Here is a 26,286-nt window from a genome sequence, read left to right on the forward strand (position 1 = left end):
GGAAGGAAGATCATATATAGGATCAGTCAGACTAGGCTGGGTTATACTACAGTAACAAATAAATTCCGAAATCTCAGTGACTTACTGCATCTACTCCAGGTCATTCTATTCTCGTGCATTTGCAGCCACACCTTATTCATTTGCAGCACATTCTCTCAAAACACGTGACTTCCAAAGTTGCTGCATCAGGGTAAGTTTACATGACACAGACATACACTGGCCCTTGATTGCGTCAGCCAAGACACGCAACACATCATCTATCACTTCCTCTCACAGTTCACCAGCCAGAACAAACCACATGTCCCCAGTCTAAACTGCAAGGGAGACCAGGAAATAAAGAAATAAAGACAGACATTAGTTGAGTAATCTCTCAAATGAGCAGGTATTTGATGAGCACTGTCTACCACATATATGTTCTCTAGATTTCAGGAAAGCAAATATCAAAAAAAGTTTTGAGTGTCCTAATTGTCTAAAAACAAATCTATGTATGCCTTAAGAAAAGAAAGACTGGTGCTTGCTTTGGCAGCACATGTACTAAAATTGGAACAATACAGAGAAGATTAGCATGGCCCCTGTGCAGGGATGACACGCAAATTTGTGAAGCGTTCCATATTTTCTTCCATTTTCTAATGTCCAAGACTGTGGAGAAACTGAGGCTCCTTTAACTGAAGTCACTGACCCCGTTAAGGAATGTTCCTACATCTAACCCCATTTCCACCTCCACCTCCAAAAAAAAAAAAAAAGAAAAGAAAGACTGAAAGGAAAGACAATGCAGTCATAACAATGATTATCTCTAGTTATTAAATTGCAGATTTTCTTTTCTTCTTTACATTTCTATATTTCCTCAGCAAAATTTAATGAACATGTTTTAGAATCTGAATCAAAAGTAACACAGTTATTCTTGGAAGTTAAAAAACAAGTTCAGACCAGAGATAACCTTGACTCCACTAAAGAAAATGACTCAAAAGGAAAGGAAATTTCTTAAAAATGCACTTCTGATGAGATAACCAGAATTAGTAAGAAGGAAAGTGAGAGACAGGAACAGACATGACTGCTTCCACACCAGAAGCTCTGTGAGGAACTCTGATTTTTAAAGTGCATCTATGAAGGAGGGAAAGAAGGGAAAGAGGCAGTCCTGTTCATCACTGTATTCGGCCATATTTGTGTTGCTATAAAGAAATACCTAAGGCTGGATAATTTACAAGGAAAAGAAGTTTATTTTGGCTCCTGGTTTTACAGGCTGTACAAAAAGTATGACACAAAACTTTGTCTGCTGAGGGCCTCAGGAAGCTTCCAAGCATGGCAGAAGGCAAAGGGGGCCAGGCATGTCACATGGTGAGACGAGAAGCAAGACATTGAGGGAGGAGGTACCACACACACTTCTAAACAACCAGGTTTTGTGAGAACTCAGTCCCTATTGAGAGGACAGTGCAGCGTTATTCATGAAGGACCTGTTCCCATGATCCAAACATCTCCCAGGAGGCCTCACCTTCAACACTGGGGATTACATTGCGATGTGAGATTTGCAGGGAGCAGACATCCAAACCATATTGTCCCACCCCCCGGCCCCCCAAATCTCATGTGCTGCTCACGTTGCAAAATAAAATCATGTATTTTCAATAATCCCCCCAAGTTTTAACTCATTCTAGCCCCAACCCAAAAGTCCCAAAGTCCAAAGTCTCATCTGAGCTTCAAGTCAAGTTCCTTCCACCTCCTTCCACCTATGAGCCTGTAAAGTCAAAAACAAATTATTTACTTCCAAGATACAAAACCAATACAGGCATTGTGTAAATATTCCAGAAGGGAGAAATTGGTCAAAATGTTACCGGAAAGGGGTCCCGATCCAGACCCAAGAGAGGGCTCTGGACCTCATACAAGAAAGAATTCCAGGTGAGTCCATAGAGTGAAGTAAAAGCAAGTTTATTAAGAAAATAATGGAATAAAGAACAGCTACTCCATAGGCAGAACAGCAGCTAGGGCTGCTGGATTAAGGATACTTATAGTTATTTCTTCATAATATGTTAAACAAGGGTGGATTATTCACAAGTTTTCTGGGAACGGGGTAGGCAACTCCCAGAGCTGAGGGTTTCTCCCCTTGTTAGTCCATATGGGGTACCTTTCAGACATTGCCATGGAATCTGTAAATTGTCATGGTGCTGAGACAAGCACAGACATGACTGTTGGGGTTTTGGTGGGAATGTCTTTTAGCATGCTAATACATTATCATTAGCACACAATGAGCAGTGAGAACAACCAGAGGTCACTCTCCAGGCTATCTGTATTAGTCTGTTCTCACACTGCTGTGAAGAACTGCCCAAGACTGGGTAATTTATAAGGAAAAAAGGTTTATTTGACTCACAGTTCTGCAGAGCTGGGGAGGCCTCAGGGAAACTTACAAGCATGGTGGAAAGGAAAGCAAGCACCTTTTTCACAAGGCTGTAGGAGAGAGTGTAAGCATGTGTGTAGGAGGAACTTCCAAACACTTGTAAAACCATCAGATCTCGTGAGAACTCACTCAGTATCATGCAAACAGCATGGGAGACACTGCCTCCATGATCCAATCACTTTCCTACCAGGTCCTGCCCTTAGCATGTAGGGATTAGGGGAACTACAATTTAAGATGAGATTTGGGTGGGGACATAGAGCCAAACCATATCATCACCATTTCGGCTTTGTGGGTTTTGGCTGTCTTATTTACTGCAACCTGTTTTATTGGCAAGGTCTTTGTTACCTGCATCTTGTGCCGACCTCCTATCTCATCTTGTGACTTAGAATTCCTAACCTCCTAGGAATGCAGCCCAGAAGGTCTCAGCCTTATTTTACCCAGCCCTTATTTAAGATGGAATTTTTCTGGTTCAAACACCTCCGATAACAACAACAATGAAAAAGGACAACAGGTCCCACACAAGTCTGAAATTGAGCAGGGAAGACATTAAGCCTTAAAGCTGCAACATAATCTTTGATTCCATGTCCTGCAAACTGGTTCAAGAGGTAGGCTCGCAAGGCCTTAGATAGCCCTGCTTCTGTGGCTTCCCTGGGTGTAGCCCATGTGGCTGTTCTCATGGGTTGGAGTTGAGTGCCTGCAGCTTTTCCAGGCTCAGGGTGCTAGCTGCCAATGCATCTACCATTCTGGGGTCTGGAAGGTAGCAGCCCCATTTCCACAGCACCACCAGGCAGTGCCCCACTGGGGACTGTGGGTGAGGACTCCAACCCCACATTTTCCTTTGGCATTGCCCTAGTAGAGGTTCTCTACAAGGGCTCTGCCCCTAAATCATGCTTCTACCTAGGAACCTAGGCTCTTTCTGACATATCCTCTGAAATCTAGGTGGAAGTGCCCAAGCTCCCTCAATCTTGCTTTTTGCACACCTGCAGGCTTAACACCACATGGAAGCCACTAAGGCTTATGGCTTATGCCCTCTGAAGCAGTGGCCCAAGCTCTATTATGGGCCCCTTTGAGCCAAGGCTGGAGCCAGAGCAGAGTGGCCAAGATGTAGCAGCAGTGTCCCAAGGCTGTGCACATCTGTGATTGGAGAGGCTGCTTAATAGATCTCTGAAATGCCCTCAAGTCCTTTTTCCTACTGTCTTGGATATTAGCACTAGGCTCCCTTTTAGTCATGCTAATCTTTCTAGCAATGACTGCTCTGCAGCCTGCTTGGATTCTTTCTCTGCCACTTGCCCAGGCTGAACATTTTCCAAACTTTTACACTCTATTTCCATTTTAAATATAGGTTCCAACTTTAAGTCATTTCTTTACCCCTGAGTATAGGCTGTTAGAAGCAAACAGGCCATGTCCTCACTTAGAAATTTCTAAGCAACACTTCATTATGGGTCTCACTGAACAACACACAGTGCCCCTGCTCCCAGCCATCTTTCTGGGGATTGTGCACAAAATCTATGAGTGGAAAAAGTGACCCAGAAACTGCAAGGGTGGGAAGAGGAGGCTCTCAATCAATAAATTACTGCTTTAAAAAAAAAAGAAGAAAGGAATTTGCTGACTGAATGTGAAGCTGTCCCTTACTGCCACGGACTTCGGATTTTAGCCCACTTGAATTGCTCCATATCCTCCAAGCTGCAGCCATCCCTTGACTCTCTGGCTTCCCAAGCACTTGCTGTCTTTGTCACACAGTTTGAGTTAAGGCAGCGAGACTGGTTTCCATGTGCATTTTGTAGCTTTCTCATTTCTCTTTATAATCTCTGTCCTTTGTCTACCGCTTTAAAATCTAGAAATTGTTTTCAAACACCAAGGCGATCCTTTAGAAGCACAAAGCTGATTGTGTCACCAATACATACAACTCTTAATGGCTTCCCGTTAAACTCTGAGTAAAGACCTTAGGAAGTCTACTTAAGGCCATAACTATCTGGCTGTTATTTTCCTCCTCATCCTCATCTCACCAACCCACCCTCCACCCCTGTGCCCCTTACTCCTTCCCCCTCCTCTCTCTGAGCTCTAAACTCAATGACCTACTTCTACCCTTTTTGACCCCCAGGAACTTAGCCTGGAATTTTCCCTTTTTGCTCTCCACTGAACTGCCCACTTCCAGTCTAAGACATGTGCTTCTGTCACACACCCTTACTGTGCTTATCTCAGTTTGTAATTATCTACTCATTTAGAAAAGTATTGATGAAGGTCTTCACTGTCAGCTTTCAGGATAGCAGGAATCATGGCTGAACTTACTTACTTAACAGGGTTTCATTCTTTGTAACTCTCCTCTTTTTTTTTTTTGAGACTGAGTTTCACTCTTGTTGCCCAAGCTGGAGTACAAGGCTTACTGAAACCTCCACCTCCTGGGTTCAAGCAATTCTCCTGCTTCAGCCTCCCAAGTAGCTGACATTACAGGCACCTGCCACCATGCCCAGCTAATTTTTTGTATTTTCAGTAGAGACGGGGTTTCATCATCTTGACCAGGCTGCTCTCGAACCCCTGACTCAGGTGATCCACCAGCCTCAGCTTCCCAAAGTGCTGGGGTTAGAGGCGTGAACCACCGCACCCAGCCACTCCTTTTTACTTATGGATGAGAAGGTATTAGAGATTATTTCTTCATTTATTTCTCTCTTCATTGATGCGCCTAAGTAGTAGGATACGTTGAACAAGAATTCAAGAAATTGAGTTTTAATATTACCTCCCACTCTCATATAAATTCTCCATGTGACCTGGGGCCATACTTCCTTGTACGCTGTTCCCTTTTTTATAAAAGTAAGAGATTAATCTACACGGGCTCCGATGTGCATCCTTCTCTAACATGTAATTCTGGGACCTTCGACAGACTAAGACAAAGCAGAATAATTAAAACTTAATGAACACAGGAAAGGAAGCGGCTACATTAAGGAAAAGAGACATCCTCGTGGTTGAAGAAAGGTATGCCCCAGTGTCTGGACCCCATTTAGGAAACTTGGTAACCTTGCAACCTTAGACAGATTGCTTAATCTCTCTAGACCTTAACTTCCTCTTCTGATGTGATAAGACATCTGCCTCACAGGTTTGATGAGAGGATTAAGTGAGATGATGTATTATAATGCCTTGAACATGGTAGGCTGTTAACTCCTTTCCTCCTTCTCTGAAGCTGTCATGGAATTTAAAAACACGTAACTAAATAGAGCATGACTTGCAACTAAAGGCTCACTTGTCTCTGCATGCTTTGGCTTAGGCACGCTTTATTCCTCTGAAGAGGTTTTATATCACCTGAAAGGAAATAATTGCATTTTCCTGAAAATTCACAGGAAAAAGTTATGTTTTTCTCTGCATTCAAGTGATTCTGTCAGATCCTACCATATGCAACAATTTTAAAGTTGCTTCCAAGTATATTTACAAATATTTCCTGTTTTCCTGGAACAATGGCAAGACCATGACTGAAGCTCACATCCAGATTCCACCACTAACCATGGACCCAATTACAACAGTCACCTTCATCCAGGTCTTATATATCACAGAATAAAATCAGATTTCATCAGAGGAGGTAAAGAAAGAGACGGGAGATATTTCAATCTTTTCCCCCATCCCCACCAGTTTTTTTTTTTTTTTAACAAGGATCCTAGAGTTACTGAATAATAGCATGTTTGAGGGGGAAAGACCCTAAGGATGATCTTTTTCAGCCATAACTTGGTGTTGGTGGTGATAAAAGATCAAGCATCTTTATGCAGTGGAAAGAGAACATTTGTCTTGGAAGCAGAAGCCAGAGTTCAAGCACTGGTTTCATCAGTCTTGTGATCTTGGGTTGGTCACGTAACCTCTTCAAGGGTCCTCAGCTATGAAGGAGGATAGTATCAGCTATCTCTTGCAGGTGCAGTGAGGAGGCAGTGAGACAATGCAAGTAAACTATAAAGCTATTGTCACATGAAAGGCATCACCATGGTTCTTTGGACCCACAAGCTTCAATCTCATAGAACTTGTCCAGTCACCTACCAATGTAGATCATCTCGCCTTGCATATGTGATTCTGTGGATTATCGGAAAAAACTACTGATTCCTAGCAAAATCCATGGCACACAATAAGTACACAATAATTTTTTTTTCCTGAGTGATTTAGATGACAGTGACTCATTAAAGATTTTTTGAGGCCTCCTCAGATCCAAGAGGTGGGTGCCTGAAGCCACCCAAAGTCCCTGTCACAGGATGGCTCGCAACACACACACCACAGGCCTGCCCAGTATGTTCCACTATGTACCCAGTAGAGCCCTGCCCAGTACGTTCCACTATCCCTTTTCTAGAAGAAGTGATCTTTGTTCACAGTCACAGAAAAGCGGACTCCCCAAAACAATGCAAGGGCCCACCTTTTTTTTTTTAACCTCACCCACCCTAGTCTTCCTTTAAAAGTCAATTTCCAGCCAGGCACAGTGGCTCATGCCTGTAATCCCAGCACTTTAGGAGGCCGAGGTGGGCAGGTCATGAGGTCAGAAGATGTAGACCATCCTGGCCAACATGGTGAAACCTCATCTCTGCTAAAAATAAAAAAAATAGCTGGGTGTGGCGGCACACACCTGTAGTCCTAGCTACTCGGGAGGCTGAGGCTGGAGAATCACTTGAACCAGGAGGCGGAGGTTGCAGTGAGCCGAGATCTTGTTACTGCACTCCAGCCTAGCAACAGAGTGAGACTCTGTCCCCCCACCCCCCAAAAAAATCAAATTCCAAGAAGGTCATGTGAAGGAAAAGGTTGGGTGATATTCTAACCCAAGTTGGATGTTTCTCAACAAAGTTCTCCTTGAGAAATTAAACAACCACATTGGGGAATTCTCTACAATAGAAGAGTGAGGATGGGACCAGGACGGGTATTGCCTATGTTGGTGGAACAGGGGTGTTTTCCTGGATTACCAAAGAGATGCTATGTTTTGCTCCCAGAAGCTAAATACCTTCAGGCTTCAATGGTGGCCTTCACCTGAAAATGCTATCTCTGTTGAAGCTTTCAAGCCAATATTTTCATAAGATCTTTATTTTCTTTGGTGAACTAAGGCATTATAATGATGATTATACAGGTTCTTGAGTGACTGAAGCCATCATTAGTGTTGTTATTATTTTTGTTTAGTAGCATCTCCATAGCAGCTCACATTTGCAGTGTGCTTTGCAATTGTTCCTTAGCAATAGCCCTCATAAGATTCTCAGGAGGAGAGGGGTAATCAAGATGAACATTTCTGTGTTGCCTAAGGAAGAACCAAGGTTCTTCCTTAAGCAGAAATGTAGCCAGCTGGCTGATATCACTTTTTCTTCAGGATTTATCCTGAGACACCCAAGCTTCTAACCGAGTCTGGTGTTACACTTCCATTGCTTACATCCAAGTGTGGTTATTTCTGCGGCTCTTTTTTATAACTATTAGAGCACCAGGTCTATGACCAGGAGAATTAGACTGGCATTAAATCAGAATAAGAGATTTTGCACCTGAAATAGGCCTTATGATCATCTAACCAACTCCATTATTTACAGTTAAACAGGAACAGAGAGAATACTTTATACAACTCACACAAGCCACTTTACTCCCAGATACATGCTTTTTTGCTTTTCTGTACCATGTTTCAGTGCCTTGCCTTTCTCTTTAATTTTTTTTTTTCTCTCTTCTACCTTGTTCTTCCATCCATTTCCTTGTTTCTTTGTTATTTTTTAGAAAAGGGGCTTCACTATGTTGCCCACGCTGGCCTCGAACCCCTGACCCAAGTGATCATCCTGCCTCAGCCTCCTGAATAGCTAGGACTAGGGGGGCATGCCACCACACCTAGTTCATTGTCTTTATTTAAAATGTACATGGCTTAAACTCCAACTGGGAACCCAAAACATTCATTTGCTAAGAGTCTGGTGTTCTGCCACCTGAACTAAGCTGGCCACGGGAATTATAAAAAAGAAGAAATTATTTAATCCTAGTGACCAGGCAACAACACTGAAGTCTCACATGTAAAAATCCATGTCTTCCTTTCTCCCAACCTCCATTCCAAACTTAGCCACTGGCTTCCGGCTGGGGCCTTGCCCATACCTCCTGGGGCCTGCACACGCCATGGCGTATCTACAGAAGACACACTTTGGGCATATTCGAGAGAAGAGCAGACTTCTCTCTGGTCTTTGTTAGAGGGCTACTTTACTGTAACAGGGCCAGGGTGAAGAGTTCTCTGTCCCCTCTGTAGGAAATGTGTTGACAATATTCAGAGGAGTAAGAGGATCACGACTTATTTGTGGTCAAATATCACCTTTCTCTTCTCTACCCTGCCCTAACCAGGAGTTGTCACCCCATACTCTGAGGTGATTTACACCTTAATCAAGCAAACTTCCCTCTTCAGAAAAGATGGCTGATTTTCCCTTCAAAGCTGCCAGGAGCCGCCAAGTATTCTGCCAATTCACATTCAACCCTAGGGTACAATCAACAAATTCGGCCAGAGCACAACTACAGCTACTATTAGAACTATTATTATTAATAAATTCCTCTTCAAATCTAACCACTTGACTTCCGATTTCAGGATTTCTCCCTTCCTCTTAGAAACTTGAAAAGTTTCCTGTGCTTCCCTTAAGACTACATGTTTGTATAAAGCAAAGCAGTACACAAATGAACCAAGTCAATAACTTCTGGATTATCTTCAAACAACAACAATATCAGTTATGCCATCTTTCATTATTTTAGCCAGTATCAAAAACACAAAACTGAATTCTTCCTCGTAAATTCCCCCGTTTGACGACGCACTTTGTAGCCACACCTACTTGAGCCTACAAAAGGCGAAGAAGACTGACTCAGGCTTAAGCTGCCAGCCAGAGAGGGAGTCATTTCATTGGCGTTCGAGTCAGCAAAGGTATTGTCCTCATATCTCTGGCTATTAAAGTATTTTTGTTGTTGTTTTTCTCCTTGGCTGTTTTCTCTTGTATTGCCTTCTCTAAAGCTACAGGCTCTCCTTTGTTTGTCCCTCCCTGGTTTAGTGTGTGAGCTAGAATCACAGACATTTTAGAAAATGATTCTCTCATTTTACTGCTAAGGACTGATTCGTTTCACTGACCGACGGCAGAACTAGCTTCCTGTTAGGCCATCAGTGAATACAAATGAGGTTTCTCATGGGAGGGAATCTCTACTACCCAAAATTATTAGGAGAAATTTGAGCATTTCCAACTCTGTCTCTCTGTTACCTCTGTGTAAGGCAAATACCTTATTCTTGTGGTGTTTCTGTAACTTCAACTTTCATCGATTGAATGCCTGTTCTGTGCAGTACATTGGGTTGGACACTTAAGGAATACCAATATAAACAAAACATTCTGAAAGAAGTTTACGATCTAACAGAGGAGACAGGTACATAGCAAACTAATTCAAAGGAGCTAGAAAAATGGAGAAAATGTTGAACATGGACTAAGTCATTCAACAAAGTTTGCAAAAAGCATGAAGAGAAGGGGCTGTCCTCACAGGGGTCTTGCTTAGAGGCTGGCTGGGATGACAGCCGCTGGTGTTCTCTGTTGCAGAAGTCAGGATGGCCAAAGTTCCAGACCTGTTTGAAGATCTGAAGAACTGTTACAGGTAAGAAATAAGATTTATCTCTTGTGGGGTTTTTTTTTTTTTTGAGACGGAGTTTCGCTCTTGTTACCCAGGCTGCAGTGCAATGGCTCAATCTCGGCTCACCGCAACCTCCGCCTCCTGGGTTCAGGCGATTCTCCTGCCTCAGCCTCCTGAGTAGCTGGGATTACAGGCACACGCCACCATGCCCAGCTAATTTTTTTGTATTTTTAGTAGAGACGGGGTTTCACCATGTTGACCAAGATGGTCTCGATCTCTTGTCCTCATGATCCACCCGCCTCGGCCTCCCAAAGTGCTGGGATTACAGGCTTGAGTCACTGCACCCGGCCATCTCTTGTGATTTAATGAGGGTTTCAAGGCCCACCAGAATCCAGCTAAGCGTAACAGTGACCAGCATGGGGCCAGTCCGGCAGAGGCTATAGAGATATGTACTAGTCCTGAAGTCAGAACAGGTTCAGGAAAGACCCAGAAAAACTAAGCATTCAGCATGTTAAACTGAGATTACACTGGCAGGGAGACCGCAATTTTAGAAAAACTATTTTTGAGTGCTACTGAGTCCTACATGAATTTCAACATGGACTTTGACACAGCCTCGGTTGAGATCACATGCCCTGATACAAGAATAGGTTTTATTGGACTGAGAGAGAATCCATTCTCAGGAAAACTTGATCTCAGTCAGGAACAGGAAATGGCTCCACAGCAAGCTGGGCATGTGAACGCACACAGGCAAACCTCACTCAGATATAGAAGAAAGGTAAATGATCACAAAGTTAAAAATACAGAACATATTAAACTAACATGATGTTTCCATTATCTGTAGTAAATACTAACACAAATGAGGCTGTTCAATTTTGCTGGGATATTTTACTAAGTTTAAATTATTAAGTATGTGTAATGAAAGCAATGTGTAACGTATAATCTATTCAGTTAAAATAAAAACAAAGTGCTTCAAAAGCCTTCTTTTCTCTAAGGAGCTTAATATTCTTCCATGAACTTCAATTAAAATTTTTCAATTTGCTAGCCAAGTCCCATTTTTATAGATAAAGCACAGGTAAAGCTCAAAGCCTGTCTTGATGACTACTAATTCCAGATTAGTAAGGTATGAATTACTCTACCTATGTGTATGTATAGAAGTCCTTAAATTTCAAAGATGACAGTAATGGCTGTGTATATGCGTGTGACCCACAGCTAACATGGTCATTAAAATGTGTTGGCCAGAGACCACAGTGACATAACAAACAGAATTACATTCTCACCATCTTATTTTGACAGTGAAAATGAAGAGTACAGTTCCTCCATTGACCATCTCTCTCTGAATCAGGTAAGCAATAACTGTAATTCTCATGGGACTGCTATTCTTACACAGTAGTTTCTTCATCAAAAGAGAACAGAAATGGCTTGAACCTTAGATGCGTTTGTTTTACCCTCACTAGAGGTCCAGAGACCTGCCTTTCTTCGTTATGAGACCAGCTGCTTCTCTAAACTAATAGTTGATGTGCATTGGCTTCTCCCAGAACAGAGAAGAACTATCCCAAATCCCTAAGAACTAGAGTCTTCTGGCTTCATCATCCTGGCTTCAGGGTGTTAGTTATGCCGTCCTGATAGGCCCTACAGGCTGCTTCACCAGGGATCTGTCTCCTAACATAATGTATTGTGGTTGTCCTCTCTGACACCAGCATCGGAGGTTAGAGAAAGTCTCCAAACATGAAGCCAAGGGAGAGGAAACAACCAATTGAAAGTGAGAAATCTATAACCATTCACCAAGCTGTGTTATTGTGTTTGGAGACCACAAATAGCATAAGTACTGCCTTGCATGTCTTCAGTACTGGCTTTAAAAGCTGTCCCCAAAAGAGTATTTCTAAAATATTTTGAGCATTGTTAAGTAGATTTTTAACCTCCCGAGAGGGCACTAATTGGAAAGCTAACACCTCACTACAATCATTGTTAACCTATTTAGTTACAACATCTCATTTTTGAGCATGCAAATAAATGAAAAAAGTCCTCCTAAAAATCATACATCTCTTTATCCTGGAAGAAAAGGAGGAAGAAAGCTGAGACAGAAGGGAGAGAGGGAGGAGAGAAGGAGGGAAGCCCAATGAAACACGAGTTACCTAAGTCCAGAATGGAGATCCTTCTCGCTACATCTGTTGAATATAGCACCTGTTGAACAGACTTTCTTTTCCTGATCATGGACAGCCTCTCAGTTTCTGTTTTCCTTCATAATAGAAATCCTTCTATGATGTAAACTATGGCTCACACCATGAAGAATGCATGGATCAGTCTGTGTCTCTGAGTATCTCTGAAACCTCTAAGACATCCAAGCTTACCTTCAAGGAGAGTGTGGTGATAGTGTCAACCAATGGGAAGGTTCTGAAGAAGAGACGGTTGACTTTAAACCATTCCATCACTGATGATGACCTGGAGGGCATCGCCAATGACATAGAAGAAGGTAAGGGGTCAAGCACAATAATATCCTTGTTTTCAAGGATTTTTTTATTTTTAATTTTATTGTACTTTAGGTTCTGGGGTACATGTGCAGACCATGCAGGATTGTTGCATAGGTACACACACAGCAATGTGGTTTGCTGCCTCCATCCCCCCGTCACCTACATCTGGTATTTCTCCCCATGTTATCCCTCCCCGACCTCCCACCTCCACATCCCTCCCTTGGCCCCCACCAACAGACCCCAGTGTGTGATGCTCCCCTTCCTGTGTCCAGGTGTTCTCACCATTCAACACCCACCTGTGAGTGAGAACATGCAGTGTTTGATTTTCTGTTCTTGTGTCAGTTTGCTGAGAATGATGGTTTCCAGGTTCATCCATGTACCTATAAAGGAGACGAACTCATCGTTTCTTATGGCTGCATAATATTCCACAGTGTGTATGTGCCACATTTTCCTTGTCCAGTCTATTGTTGATGGGCATTTGGGTTAGTTCCAGGTCTTTGCTATTGTAAACAGTGCCACTATGATTATATGTGTGCATGTGCCCTTATAAAAGAACAATTTATGATCCTTTGGATATATACCCAGTAATGGGATTGCTGGGTCAAATGGAATTTCTATTTCTAGGTTCTTGATGAATCGCCACACTGTCTTCCACAATGGTTGAACTAATTTACACTCCCACCAGCAGTGTAAAAGTGTTCCTATTTCTCCACATCCTCTCCAGCATCTGTTGTCTCCAGATTTTTTAATGATCGCCATTCTAACTGGTGTGAGGTGGTATCTCAATGTGGTTTTGATTTGCATTTCTCTAATAATCAGTGACGATGAGCATTTTTTCATATGTTTGTTGGCCTCATGTATGTCTTCTTTTAAAAAGTGTCCGTTCATATCCTTCTCCCACTTCTGGATTGGTTTGTTTGTTTTTTTCTTGTAAATCTGCTTTAGTTCTTTGTAGATTCTGGATATTAGCTCTTTGTCAGATGGGTAGATTGCAAAAATTGTTTCCCATTCTGTTGGTTGCCGGTTCACTCTAATCATTGTTTCTTTTGCTGTACAGAAGCTCTGGAGTTTAATTAGGTCTCATTTGTCTATTTTGGCTTTTGTTGCCAATGCTTTTTGTGTTTTAGTCATGAAATCCTTGCCTATGCCTATGTCCTGAATGGTTTTGCCTTGGTTTTCTTCTAGGGTTTTTATGGTGTTAGGTCTTATTTTTAAATCTTTAATCCATCTGGAGTTAATTTTAGTGTCAGGTGTCAGGAAGGGGTCCAGTTTCTGCTTTCTGCACACTGCTAGCCAGTTTTCCCAGCACCATTTATTAAACAGGGTATCCTTTCCCCATTGCTTGTTTTTGTCAGGTTTGTCAAAGATCAGATAGTTGTAGATGTGTGGCATTGCCTCCAAGGCCTCTGTTCTGTTCCATTGGTCTATAACTCTGTTTTCATACCAGTACCATGCTGTTTTGATTACTGTAGTTTTGTAGTATGGTCTGAAGTCAGGTGGTGTGATGCCTCTGACTTTGTTTATTTTGCTTAGGTTTGTCTTGGCTATGAGGGCTCTCTTTTGGTTCCATATGAAGTTTAAGGTGTTTTTTTCCAGATCTGTGAAGAAGGTCATTGGTAGCTTGATGGGGATAGCATTGAATCTATAGATTACTTTGTGCAGCATGGCCATTTCCATGATATTGATTCTTCCTAACCATGAGCATGGAATGTTTCTCCATTTGTTTGTGTCCTCTTTTATTTCCTTGAGCAGTGGTTTGTAGTTCTCCTTGAATAGGGCCTTTACATCCTTTGTTAGTTGTATTCCTAGTATTTTATTCTCTTTGTAGTAATTGTAAATGGGAGTTTGCTCATGATTTGGCTCTCTGTTAGTCTGTTATTGGTGTATAGGAATGCTTGTGATTTCTGCACATTGATTTTGTATCCTGAGACTTTGCTGAAGTTGCTTATCAGTTTAAGGAGATTTTGGGCTGAGATGATGGGGTCTTCTAAATATACAATCATGTCATCTGCAAATAGAGATAATTTGACTTCCTTCTTTCCTAATTGAATACACTTTATTTTTTTTTCTTGCCTGATTGCTCTGGCTAGAATTTCCAAATACTATATTGAATAGGAGTGGTGACAGAGGACATCCTTGTCTAGTGCTGGATTTCAAACGGAATGCTTCCAGTTTTTGCCCATTCAGTATGATATTAGCTGTAGGTTTGTCATAAATAGCTTTTATTATTTTGAGATATGTTCCTTCAATACCGAGTTTATTGAGGGTTTTTAGCATAAAGTGCAGTTGAATTTTGTCAAAGGCCTTCTCTTCATCTATTGAGATAATCAGGTGGTTTTTGTCTTTGGTTCTGTTTATGTGGTGGATTATGTTTATAGACTTGTGTATGTTGAACCAGCCTTGTGTCCCCAGAATGAAGGCTAATTGATCATGATGGATAAGCTTTTTGATGTGCTGTTGCAATCGGTTTGCCAGTATTTTATTGAAGATTTTTGCATCTATGTTCATCATGGATATTGGCCTGAAGTTTTCTTTTCTTATTGAGTCTCTGCTGGGTTTTGGTATCAGGATGATGTTGGCCTCATAAAATGATTTCGGGAGGATTCTGCCTTTTTGGATTGTTTGGAATAGTTTCAGAAGGAATGGTATCAGCTCCTCTTTGTACGTCTGGTAGAATGCTGCTGTGAACCTGTCTGGACCTGGACTTTTTTGGTTGGTAGGCTATTAATTGCTGCCTCAACTTCAGCCCTTGTTATTGGTCATTTGAAGGTTTCAACTTCTTCCTGGTTTAGGCTTCGGAGGGTGCAACTGTCCAGGAATTTATCCATTTCTTCCATGTATACTGGTTTATGTGCATAGAGTTGTTTGTAGTAATCTCTGATTGTAATTTGTGGAGTCAGTGGTGATATCCCCTTTATCATTTTTTATTGCATCTGATTCCTCTCCCTTTTCTTTTTTATTAATCCTGATAGTGGTCTGTCTATTTTGTCGATCTATTCCAAAAACCAGCTCCTGGATTTATTGATTTTTTGAAGGATTTTTTGTGTCTCTATCTCCTTCAGTTCTGCTCTGATCATAGTTATTTCTTGTCTTCTGCTAGCTTTTGAGTTTTTTAATCTTCTTCCTCTAGCTCTTTCAATTTTGATGAATGGGGGCCGATTTTAGATCTTTCCTTGCTTCTCTGGTGGGCATTCATTGCTATAAATTTCCCTCTAGACACTGCTTTAAATGTGTCCCAGAGATCCTGGTATGTTGTGTCTTCGTTCTCATTGGTTTCAAAGATCATCTTTATTTCTGCCTTCATTTCATTGTTTATCCAGTTGACATTTGGGATCCACTTGTTCAGTTTCCAAGAGAAGGTTGTGCAGTTCTGAGTTAGTTTCTTAATTCTGAGTTCTAATTTGATTGCACTGTGGTCTGAGAGACTGTTTGTTATGATTTCCGTTCTTTGGCATTTGCTGAGGAGTGATTTACTTCTAATTATGTGGTCAATTTTAGAGTAGGTGCGATGTGGTGCTGAGAAGAATGCATATCCTATGGATTTAGGGTGGAGATTTCTGTAGATGTCTATTAGGTCCGCTTGGTCCAGATGTGAGTTCAAGTCCTAGATATCCTTGTTAATTTTCTGTCTCGTTGATCCGTCTAATATTGACAGTGGAGTGTTAAAGTCTCCCACTGTTATTGTGTGGGAGTCTAAATCTCTTTGTAAGTCATTAAGAACTTGCTTTATGAACCTGAGTGCTCCTGTATTGGGTGTTTATATATTTAGGATCATTCGCTCTTCTTGATGCATTGATCCTTTTACCATTATGTAATGCCCTTTTTTGTCTCTTCTGATCTTTGTTGGTTTAAAGTCCATTTTATCAGAGAACAGGATTGCAACTCCTGCTTTTTTTCTCTCCATTTTCTTTATAAATCTTCCTCCATCCCTTTATTTTGAGCCTATGTGTGTCCTGGCATGTGAGATATGTTTCCTGAATACAGCACACCGACGGGTTTTGACTTTTTATCCAATTTGCCTCTCTGTGTCTTTTGATTGGGGCATTTAGTCCATTTACATTTAAGGTTAATATTGTTATGTGTGAATTTGAAGCTGCCATTTTGATGCTAGCTGGTTGTTTTGCCCATTAGTTAACACATTGTCTTTATTGTATCAGTGGTCTTTACCATTTGGTAGGTTTTTGGAGTGGCTAGTACTGGTTGTTCCTTTCCTTATTTAGTGCTTCTTTCAGGAGCTCTTGTAAGGCAGGCCTGATGGTGACAAAATCTCTCAGCAATTGCTTGTCCATAAAGGATTTTCTTTCTCTTTCACTTATGAAGCTTAGTTTGGCTGGATATAAAATTCTGGGTTGAAAGTTCTTTTCATTAAGGATGTTGAATATTGGCCCCACTCTCTTCTGGATTGTAGAGTTTCTGCTGAGAGATCTGCTGTGAATCTGATGGACTTCCCTTTGTGGGTAACCCAACCTTTCTCTCTGGCTGCCCTTAGCATTTTTTCCTTCATTTCAACCCTGGTGAATCTGACAATTATATGCCTTGGGGTTGCTCTTCTTGAGGAATATCTTTGTGGTGTTCTCTCTATTTCCTGGACTTGAATGTTGGCCTTCCTTGCTAGGTTGGGGAAGTTCTCAGTTTTCCAGCTTGGATTCATTCTCTCTGTCACATTCAGGTACACCTATCAAATGTAGATTAGGTCTTTTCACATAATCCCATATTTCTTGGCAGCTTTGATCATTTCTTTTCACTCTTTTTTCTCTATTCTTGCCTTCTAGTTTTATTTCATTGAGTTGATCTTCAGTCTCTGATATCCTTTCTTCTGCTTGGTCAATTTGGCTACTGAAACTTGTGTATGCTTGGCGAAGTTCTTGTGCAGTGTTTTTCAGCTCCATCAAGTCGTTTATATTCTTCTCTAAGCTGTTTATCCTAGTTAGCATCTCATCTAACCTTTTCTCTAGGTTCTTAGTTTTTTAGCATTGGGTTAGAACATGTTCTTTTAACTCTGAGAAGTGTGTTATTACCCACTTTCTGAAGCCTGTTTCTGTCAATTCATCAGATTCATTCTCCATCCATCTTTGATCCCTAGCTGGTGAGGAGTTGTGATCCCTTTGAGGAGGAGAGGCGTTCTGGTTTTTGGTGTTTTCCTCCTTTTTGGGCTGGTTTCTTCCCATCTTAGTGGTTTTATCTACCTGTGGTCTTTGTAGTTGGTGACTTTCGGACGGGGTCTCTGAGTGGATGTCTTTTTTGTTGATGTTGAAGCTATTTCTTTCTTCTTCTTAGTTTTCCTTCTAACAGTCAGGCCCCTCTGCTGCAGAACCACTGGAGGTCCACTCCAGACCCTGCTTACCTGGGGATCGCCTGTGAGGGCTGCAGAATAGCAAGGGTTGCCGCAGGTTTCTTCCTCTGCTATCCTCATCCCAGATGGGTACCAACCAGATGTCAGCCTGATCTCCCCTTTGTGCGGTGTCTCTTTGGGTATATGGGGGTCAGGGAGCTGCTTGAGGAGACAGCCAGTCCTTTATAGGAGCTCAAGTGCTGTGCTGGGAGCTCCACTGCTCTACGCAGAGCTGCTGGGCAGGTAAATCTGCTGCAGCTGAACTGAAAACTGCCTCTTTTCCCAGGTGCTCTGTCCTAGGAAGGTCAGCTTTATTTATAAGTCCCTTTTGTGCTGCTGCCTTGTCTTTATGGATACTCAGCCCCGCTGGAGTAGTCTAGTCACTGTCTGACAGCAGAGGCGTTGCTGAGCTGCTGCAGGCTCTGCTCAGCTGCTGTGTGAACTGCCTCAGTTGTGGCAGACTGCCTCGGTAGTAGGGGGCACCCTTTCCCCCACTGAGCTGGATGGTCCTGGGTCCAGCTACGCTTGTTGTAAAACTCTCAATCCAGAACTTTTCAGATTGCTTGTTTTGTGGTGGTGGTACCCACCAAGCCAGATCCCCTGGCTCCCTGTCTTAGCCCCCTCCCTTTCAGTTGAATGGCTGGCTCTGTCCCCAGGTATTCTGGGCACCAGCCAAAATGGCAGCCCAGACTTGTGTGGGTTTCTGTGTGCAGATGCGGCACCGGCTGAAACCACCATGCTGAAAACCCACAGTGCTTTCCAGCCCAGGAATCGCCTGGTCTGTGGGCAGTGAAAACTTGTTTGGAAATGTGGTGAGCACTCACCCTCTGCACCGCTGTAGCTGGGAACTGCACTCCAGAGCTCTTCCCATTTGGCCATCTTGGATTGCATCCTGCTTTCAAGTTTTAAGCAAGTGGCAACAATAGAATACACGGGAAAATAAAACCTGGAGTCAGAATAACAATAAAACAACCAAGCATCAGTCTGGTAATTATATAGAAGATAAATTAATTTTTATGCTTCTCTAGGAGGGAGAGATGAGCAGTGGCCCGAATCTAGAATACTTGCTCATAGCCTTATTTCTTGTCCATATTGTAAAGGTTGTGTGACTTTTAGCCTTTCAGGAGAAAGCAGTAATAAAACCACTTAGAAGCTATGTTCCTCTCATAGTGACTATGCCTCCTTGAGCATGTTACATAATCTTTTGTGATTCAGTTTCCTCTACTGTAAAATAGAGATAATCAGAGTCCCCCACTCATTAGATTGTTGTAAAGATTAAGAGTCTCATGCTATACAGACTGAGCTAGCTGGGCCCTCCTGACTGTTGAAAAGATGAAATAAGTCAACATTCCCTAACTTCTGGATTAGAATAATGCCTGGTACCTAGTAAGCACCCAATAAATATTAGCGATGATTATTATTACTACTACTACCTGTATGAATATTACCAGCAATACTAATTTATTAATGACTGGATTATGTCTAAACCTCACAAGAATCCTACCTTCTTATTTTACCTGAAAGGGAATTAAGCTCATTGAGATAGGTAAACAGCTCAACGGCACACATCTGTAAGTGAGAGAGCCTCAAATCTAATTCAGTTTTACCTGAGTATAAAAATCTTGGCTTCTCTTTCATGCCTTTACTATAGAAGCCTCTACATGAACTATAAAACCAATATTCCTGTTTTTAAGATAATACTTAAGCAATAATACACGTTCACCTAGAAGGTTTTAAAATGTAACAAAATACAAAAAAATAAAAATCACTCATATTGCCACTGAGAGTTTACTACTGCCAGCACTGCTTCCTTAAAGTCTCCTCTATACAAATACCCACATGTGAACAAATATGTCTAATATTATTAAGATCACACTATTTACAACTTTATATCCAGCTTTTCTTACTCAACAATGTATCAAGATTTTAGGGTGCCCATTTTTCACCATTATAAGCAATGCAACAATGAACATCTGTATAAATATTCATTTCTCTCACCCTTTATTTCCTTAGAATATATTTCTAGAAGCAGAATTTCCCAGTGCCATGAGGATTTGTGATGCTATTTATATGTGCCACTTTGCAGAATGGTGGTGGATCTTTACTCTCAGTACATATATAATGATTTTTAATGCATTCTTTTTTTCTTAGAGTGTATTCACTTGAAAACATAGATGGGAAATACTGGTAGTTTTCCTGATCAGTTAGAAACACCCAAACAATGAAAAATGAGAAAGTTGCACAAATAGTCTTTTTTAAAAACAACAAAACTATTGCCCGAGGAATTGAAGTTTAAAAAGAAGCACATAAGTAACAATAAGGATAATCCTAAAAAACGAATTCTGCTGCTGACTGGGTGATTTTACTTCTCTCTGCTTCCTCATCTGGATTGGAATATTCCTAATGTCCCCTCCAGAACTATTTTCCCTGCTTGTACTAGAGTGTGCATATCATCTGTGTTTGTACATAGACATTAATCAGAACTTGTGATCATGGTTTTAGAAATCATCAAGCCCAGGTCAGCACCTTTCAGCTTCCTGAGCAATGCAAAATACAACTTTAATAAGACCAGGAAACACCAGTTCATCCTGAATGTCGCCCTCAATCATCAAAGTGTAATTCAAACCAACGATCAGCACCTCATGACTACTGCATTACAAAATCTGGATGAAGCAGGTATATTAAAATAGCACTAGACATTTCTGTCATCTTCCCCTCCTTTCATTTACTTACTTATTTATTTCAATATTTCTGCTTGCAAAAAACACACCTCTTCAGAGTCCTGGGTTGCACAATTATTCTAGAATAGCTTGAAGCACAGTGACCCTGTAAAAATTCCACGCCAGGGCAGAAGTTTCAACTAAATCTGAAAGTTCCACAAGGGAGAAGTTTCCTATCTTTGAGAGCACAGAGTCATGCACAAAGCTTGCTGATGTACTCTACCTCCTTTGTTCTTTCAGATATTCTTACCCCCAGTTTTAAAACTGAGGAAACTGACTATCAGACACATTAAATGACTTTCTTAGATTTACCCAGAAGCCAATGAAGAACACTGCTCTCCTTTAAAAAGTCTATTGATCAACGTCACAAGTGACACCAAACTAGGAAGGTCTTTATTATCTCTGATAACATACTCATGAGGCAAAACTGCCAATAACCTACAAATATGGCCTAAAGGATGAAATTTAGTGTCCAAAACCGTTTATCAGACACATGCAATTTTCATGGCAGACATGTTTTATTATCAGGACATATCAACAGTATACATATTTTCAAAGGTCCAGAGAGGCAACTTTGCAATAAACAAGCAAGACTTTTTCTGATTGGATGCACTTTAGCTAACACACTACAATTCTACAAATGTAGAGTTGGCTTTCAACTCTACATTTACAAATTATTTTGTGTTCTATTTTCCTACTCAATATTATTTCCACAGTTTTCCCAACATTGACATCATATATGTATTTGCCATTTTTAATGGCACTAGACAATTCATTCATGCTGCTATGTTGTTGGTCCCTTGGGTTTACTCTAAATAGCTTGTTTGCAAATATCTTTGTATGTATTATTGTTTTTTCTCCTATCTGGTGATTTCATTGGAGCATATCCGAAAGTGGAATGCCTAGATTAATGGGCATAAATAATTTGACAGTTCTTATTAAGCTTTGTTCTCTTAGCAAAAACTGAATTACTTTTCAGTATCACTAGCAACATATGAGTGTGTCATATGTTCCTAAACTCCTCCATGTTAGGTCAGGGTTTAGGAACATATGGTACATGTTAGGTCATTATAAACTCATGATCTAAAAAATTACAAGGTCTTGGCCGGGCGCAGTGGCTCACGCCTGTAATCCCAGCACTTTGGGAGGCCGAGGCGGGTGGATCAGGAGTTCAAGACCAGCCTGGCCAAGATGTTGAAACCCCGTCTCTAATACAAAAATTAGCGGGGCGTGGTGGCATGCACCTGTAATCCCAGCTACTCAGGAGGCTGAGGCAAGAGAATTGCTTGAACCTGGGAGGCGGAGGTTGCAGTGAGCCGAGATCGCGCCTTTGCACTCCAGCCTGGGTAACAGAGAGAGACTCCGTCTCAAAAAGAAAAGAAAAGAAATTACAGGGGCTTATCCCACTAATGAAATTATAAGAGATTCAATACTTATTCAGCCCCCAAGAATTCATTCCATGTAGAAAATTCTAAGAACATTAACCAGGTAGTTACCTGCCCAGTGAGTGTGGCAGACATTGTGAATACAAAGATGTATAGAATTCCATTCCTGACTTCTAGGTATTTACACCATAAGTGGGGACCTAACTACACAAACACACAGACACACACACACACACACAATCATGCACACACAATCTACATCAACACTTGATTTTACACAAATACAATGAATTTACTTCCTTTTTGGTTCTTCTCTTCACCAGTGAAATTTGACATGGATGCTTATATATCATCAAAGGATGATGACAAAGATTATGTGACTCTAAGAATCTCAAAAACTCGATTGTATGTGAGTGCCCAAGATGAAAACCAACCAGCGTTGCTGAAGGTCAGTTTCCCTTTGTCTCCACCTTACCCTCATTTACATCTCATATGTTTGTAAATAAGCCCAATGGGCAGATACCCCTAAGAAGATGACACCATTCTCTTTCTTTCCTACCACAGCCCCCACCTGCCCACCCTACTCCCATTGACTCCAGAGGCATGCCTAGGCAGGATCTGTAAGAAAATATAATAGAGGTGGCAAAAGTAAATAAGAGATAAATTACTTTCTTCTTTCTTTTTCCTTTCCTTGCCTGACCCTGTTGACCTCCCATCCCAGGGCATCCATTTATTCCATTGATCTTTACTGACATCTATTATCTGACCTACATGATATTAGACATCAGGGCAATGTGGCCTGACTCCAAGAACTCAAAGAAGCCAACTGAGATCAGAGAGAATTAATCACCTGCCAATGGGCACAAAGCAAAAGGCTGGGAGCCAAGTCCCAAAATGGACCTTGCTGTTTCAGTGCCCCTCTCTCTGCATTCATGTCAGCATAATTCCTCATCCCAGCCCTATCCCTACTACCACTTTCCCCCTCAAACACACACACAAACACACACACACACACACACTATAACCTTAGATGTTTTCTGTACTGATAAGTAGGTGACTCAATTCGTAAGTGTGTAATCCAAGATCTTCTATCCCCAACTAGAATTTATGTGCCTGCCTGTGCTTTTCTACTTGAATCAAGTGACGTTCACAGAGTAGTGCAGTAGCTTATTCATATCAATGAATAAAGGCTAGCATTATTCATTGATAGCCTTTTATTTTTCAGGCATAGTGCCAACAGCTGTATAGACAGTGGTACATCAAAATCCCTGGTCTCATAGAACTTGGTCTTCTAGAGGATATAGAAAATAGACAATCCAAACAACTAACAAAAGAGCAAGATGCTAAAAAAAAAAAAAAAAACAAAGAAAGAAAGAATAGAGTGCTAAGATAAAATGGGAGAGTGCTGTTTAGACAAAGTGGTAAGAACAATACTCCTTGTGAGATGAGAGCTGCCAACAGGAGGGGGCGGGTCATGGTTGGGGGTTTGGGAGTAGAACATTCAGAGTGGTCTGAATGTACCCAGGCCCTACAACTTCAAGATTGTAAAGGACAGTTCCAAGGATCAGAAGAAGCACTCTTGGAACTGGGGCATTGTGAGAAGGAGAAAAAATATGTAGGGACAGTGCTTGCAGAGCTTGCATCTGGATTTCTTTTGAGGTACAATGAAAAGCCATTAATGGATTCCAAACAGAGAAATGCCCTGACCTCACTTATATTGCCTAAAATAGAAAACAGATCAGAAGGAAGGCAATAGAGAAAGCAGAAAGCCCAATGAGGAGGTTTAGTAGTAGTCATGGGGGTGGGGTAAGGAAAAGAGGGGGAAAGAAACAGAATTGAGTTATAGTTTGGAGATAGAACCAACAGGAGAAAGAGGAGAAACACCATTTACTGATAAGGGAAAAACTAGAAGAGGAATAGCTTTGGGAAATAAATCCTTGCTGACACAGAAACCCCAAGGAAACCTCAAAAGTATATTTACTTGCTTTAGATTTTAAAAAGTAGGAAAGAAGCATCTCAACTTGGAATTTGAAATCTATTTTTCCATAGAAGTATTGCTAAATTCTACTCATACTCACAAGAAAAGTACATTCTAAGGAGAGTATATCAAGAGTTTAGCTACTGATATACTTAGGAATTGTGTGTGTGTGTGTGTTTAACCTTCAACTGTTGACTTAAATACTGAGATAAATGTCATCTAAAGACTAAATTGATTTCCCAAAGGTATGATTTGTTCACTTAAAAATCAAAATGTTTAGGGGGCTTAGAATCACCAGTGCTCAGATTTAATGCAAAATGCTGTAGGCCTGTGTTGAAGGCAGGACAGAAACAATGTTTCACTCCTACCTGCCTGGATACAGTGAGATACTAGTGTCATTGGCAATCTTCATAACTAATTTAGATCTCTCTCCAATCAAATAAGGAGATCAACTCTTATTGATAGACATGGCCACACATCTAATAGGATGTAATAAATGCTTCCTGAATGAACAAATAAATGAAGAGCCTATAGCATCATGTTACAGCCAGAGTCCTAAAGTGCTGTTTCTCATGATGGCCAAATGCCAAGGGATTGAGCTTCAGTCCTTTTTCTAAAATCTTGTTCTCTAACTGAATTATCTTCTTTTCTGCATAGGAGATGCCTGAAATACCCAAAACTATCACAGCTGATGAGACCAACCTCCTCTTCTTCTGGGAAACTCAAGGAACTAAGAGCTACTTCAGATCAGTTGCCCATCCAGATTTGCTTATTGCCACAATGCAAGACAGTTTGGTGTGCTTGGCAAGGGGGCCACCCTTTATCACTGACTTTCAGATACTGGAAAACCAGGCTTAGCTCTGGAGTCTACTGACTTATGCACTGCTGACAGTTTATATGTACCATGTACATGAAGAAGCTAAATCCTTTACTGTTAGTCATTTGCTGAGCATGTGCTGAGCCTTTGTGATTCTAAATGAATGTTTACACTCTTTGTAAGAGAGGAGCAATGTCTAGTGGAACCAACACTAACATATAATGTGGTTTGTTATTTAAAGAACACCCTATACTTTGCATAGTACCAATCATTTTAATTATTATTCTTTATAATAATCTTAGGAGGACCAGAGCTACTGAATGTGGCTACCAAAAAGACTCTACCCATATTACAGATGGGCAAATTAAGGCATAAGAAAACTAAGAAATATGCACAATAACAGTTGAAATGAGAACCCACAGACCTAGGATTCCATTTCAGCTGTTTGCCTTCTACTTTTAAGTCGCTGATGAACTCTTAATTAAATAGCATAAGTTTCTGGGACCTCAGTTTTATTGTTTTCAAAATGGAGGGAATAATAGCTAAGCTTTCCTGCCTCAATAGTTTTTTATGCTAATCAGGGAAGTCATTTTGGTAAAGTACTTCTTGAAGCTCAGCCTCAAGAATAAGGCAAAACATGAAATGTTATTTTTAAATTATTTTTATATATGTATTTATAGATATATTTAAGGTAATTATAATGTACTATATTTATGGGAGCTCCTTGCATCCTCCACAATAGCAGAAGTGCTTTCCAGGATGAGGAAGTTTGATTTTATTAATACAAGGCATTTTGGTCCAAGTTGTGCTTATTCAACAGTCATGAAACTCTGAATTCTAGTACTTGCGAGCCCTGTAATTATGTACTAAATGTACATTAATTACTTTGAGCTGATAATTGGTCTTATCTTTGACTCTTTTGCCTTTAAACTTGCCTGGGCATTCTCATTTAATTCAATTCCACCTGCAATCAAGTCCTACAAGCTAAAATGAGATGAACTCAACTTTGAGGACCATGAGACCACTGTTATCAAAAGTTTCTTTTCTGGAATGTAATCAATGTTTCTTCTAGGTGCTAAAAATTGTGATCTGACCATAGTGTTACCTTATTATCAACAATAGTGAGTTCATTGTTATCAGTCATAACTGAATGAAGCTTGCAACAAAATTCTCTGACTCATAGTTATTCATTGTCTTTATCATTATTTTACTGCCTGGTAATTAGGGACGAATGGTAAATGTTTACATAAATAACTGTATTTAGTGTTACTTTATAAAACCAAACCAAGATTTTATATTATTTCTCTCCTCTTTGTTAGCTGCCAGTATGCATAAATGGGATTAGAATGATAATATTTCCAGGTTTACTTAAAGCTCACATTACACATACACATGTGTTCCTATCTTTATACAAACACACATACAGAGCTACACTAAAAACAACTGATAGGCTAGGTAAGGTGGCTCAGATCTGTAATCCTAGCACTTTGAAAGACCAGGGCAGGAGGATTACTTGATGTCAGGAGTTTGAAACCAGCCTGGGCAACATAGTAAGACCTTGTCTTTACAAAAAATAAAATTAAAAAGTTAGCTGGACATGGTGGTGCGCACCTGTACTCCCAGCTACTCAGGAGGCTGAGGTA

General features: G+C 40.9%; 1 protein-coding gene, 1 long non-coding RNA gene and 1 other non-coding gene across 3 annotated transcripts in view; 2 read left to right on the forward strand and 1 right to left on the reverse strand.

Annotated features, from left to right (window-relative positions):
• Nucleotides 1-510: 510 nt before the first annotated feature.
• On the forward strand, nucleotides 511-617 carry LOC118147499 (U6 spliceosomal RNA). Its single transcript, XR_004733956.1, has one exon. It is a non-coding gene; the product is annotated as a U6 spliceosomal RNA (small nuclear RNA).
• An 8,589-nt stretch (nucleotides 618-9,206) lies between these two features.
• Nucleotides 9,207-25,938, forward strand: IL1A (interleukin 1 alpha). The gene is made up of 7 exons (XM_002757504.6): nucleotides 9,207-9,257; nucleotides 9,913-9,967; nucleotides 11,237-11,285; nucleotides 12,191-12,413; nucleotides 20,246-20,419; nucleotides 22,172-22,296; nucleotides 24,484-25,938. The coding sequence occupies exons 2-7, from the start codon at nucleotides 9,921-9,923 to the stop codon at nucleotides 24,682-24,684; spliced, it is 819 nt and encodes a 272-aa protein (XP_002757550.1). The 5' UTR covers nucleotides 9,207-9,257; nucleotides 9,913-9,920; the 3' UTR covers nucleotides 24,685-25,938.
• LOC118147242 (uncharacterized) overlaps nucleotides 12,287-26,286 on the reverse strand; it is a 30,897-nt gene continuing 16,897 nt past the window's right edge. Inside the window, exons 3-5 of the long non-coding RNA XR_004733432.3 lie at nucleotides 18,568-18,689; nucleotides 12,708-12,791; nucleotides 12,287-12,382 (exon numbers count right to left, since the gene is read on the reverse strand). This is a non-coding gene — a long non-coding RNA (uncharacterized LOC118147242). The remainder of the gene's footprint in view (nucleotides 12,383-12,707; nucleotides 12,792-18,567; nucleotides 18,690-26,286) is intronic.

This window comes from Callithrix jacchus, chromosome 14 (genome assembly GCF_049354715.1).
Source record: "Callithrix jacchus isolate 240 chromosome 14, calJac240_pri, whole genome shotgun sequence".
Taxonomy (NCBI): domain Eukaryota; kingdom Metazoa; phylum Chordata; class Mammalia; order Primates; family Cebidae; genus Callithrix; species Callithrix jacchus.

Excerpts from the sequence above, each read along its gene's own strand:
- IL1A (XM_002757504.6), top strand. The coding sequence starts at position 9,921 with ATGGCCAAAGTTCCAGACCTGTTTGAAGATCTGAAGAACTGTTACAG. Across the intron at positions 12,414-20,245 it reads CGCCAATGACATAGAAGAAG|AAATCATCAAGCCCAGGTCA; the intron begins GTAAGGGGTCAA and ends TCATGGTTTTAG. Across the intron at positions 22,297-24,483 it reads ACCAACCAGCGTTGCTGAAG|GAGATGCCTGAAATACCCAA; the intron begins GTCAGTTTCCCT and ends TTTTCTGCATAG.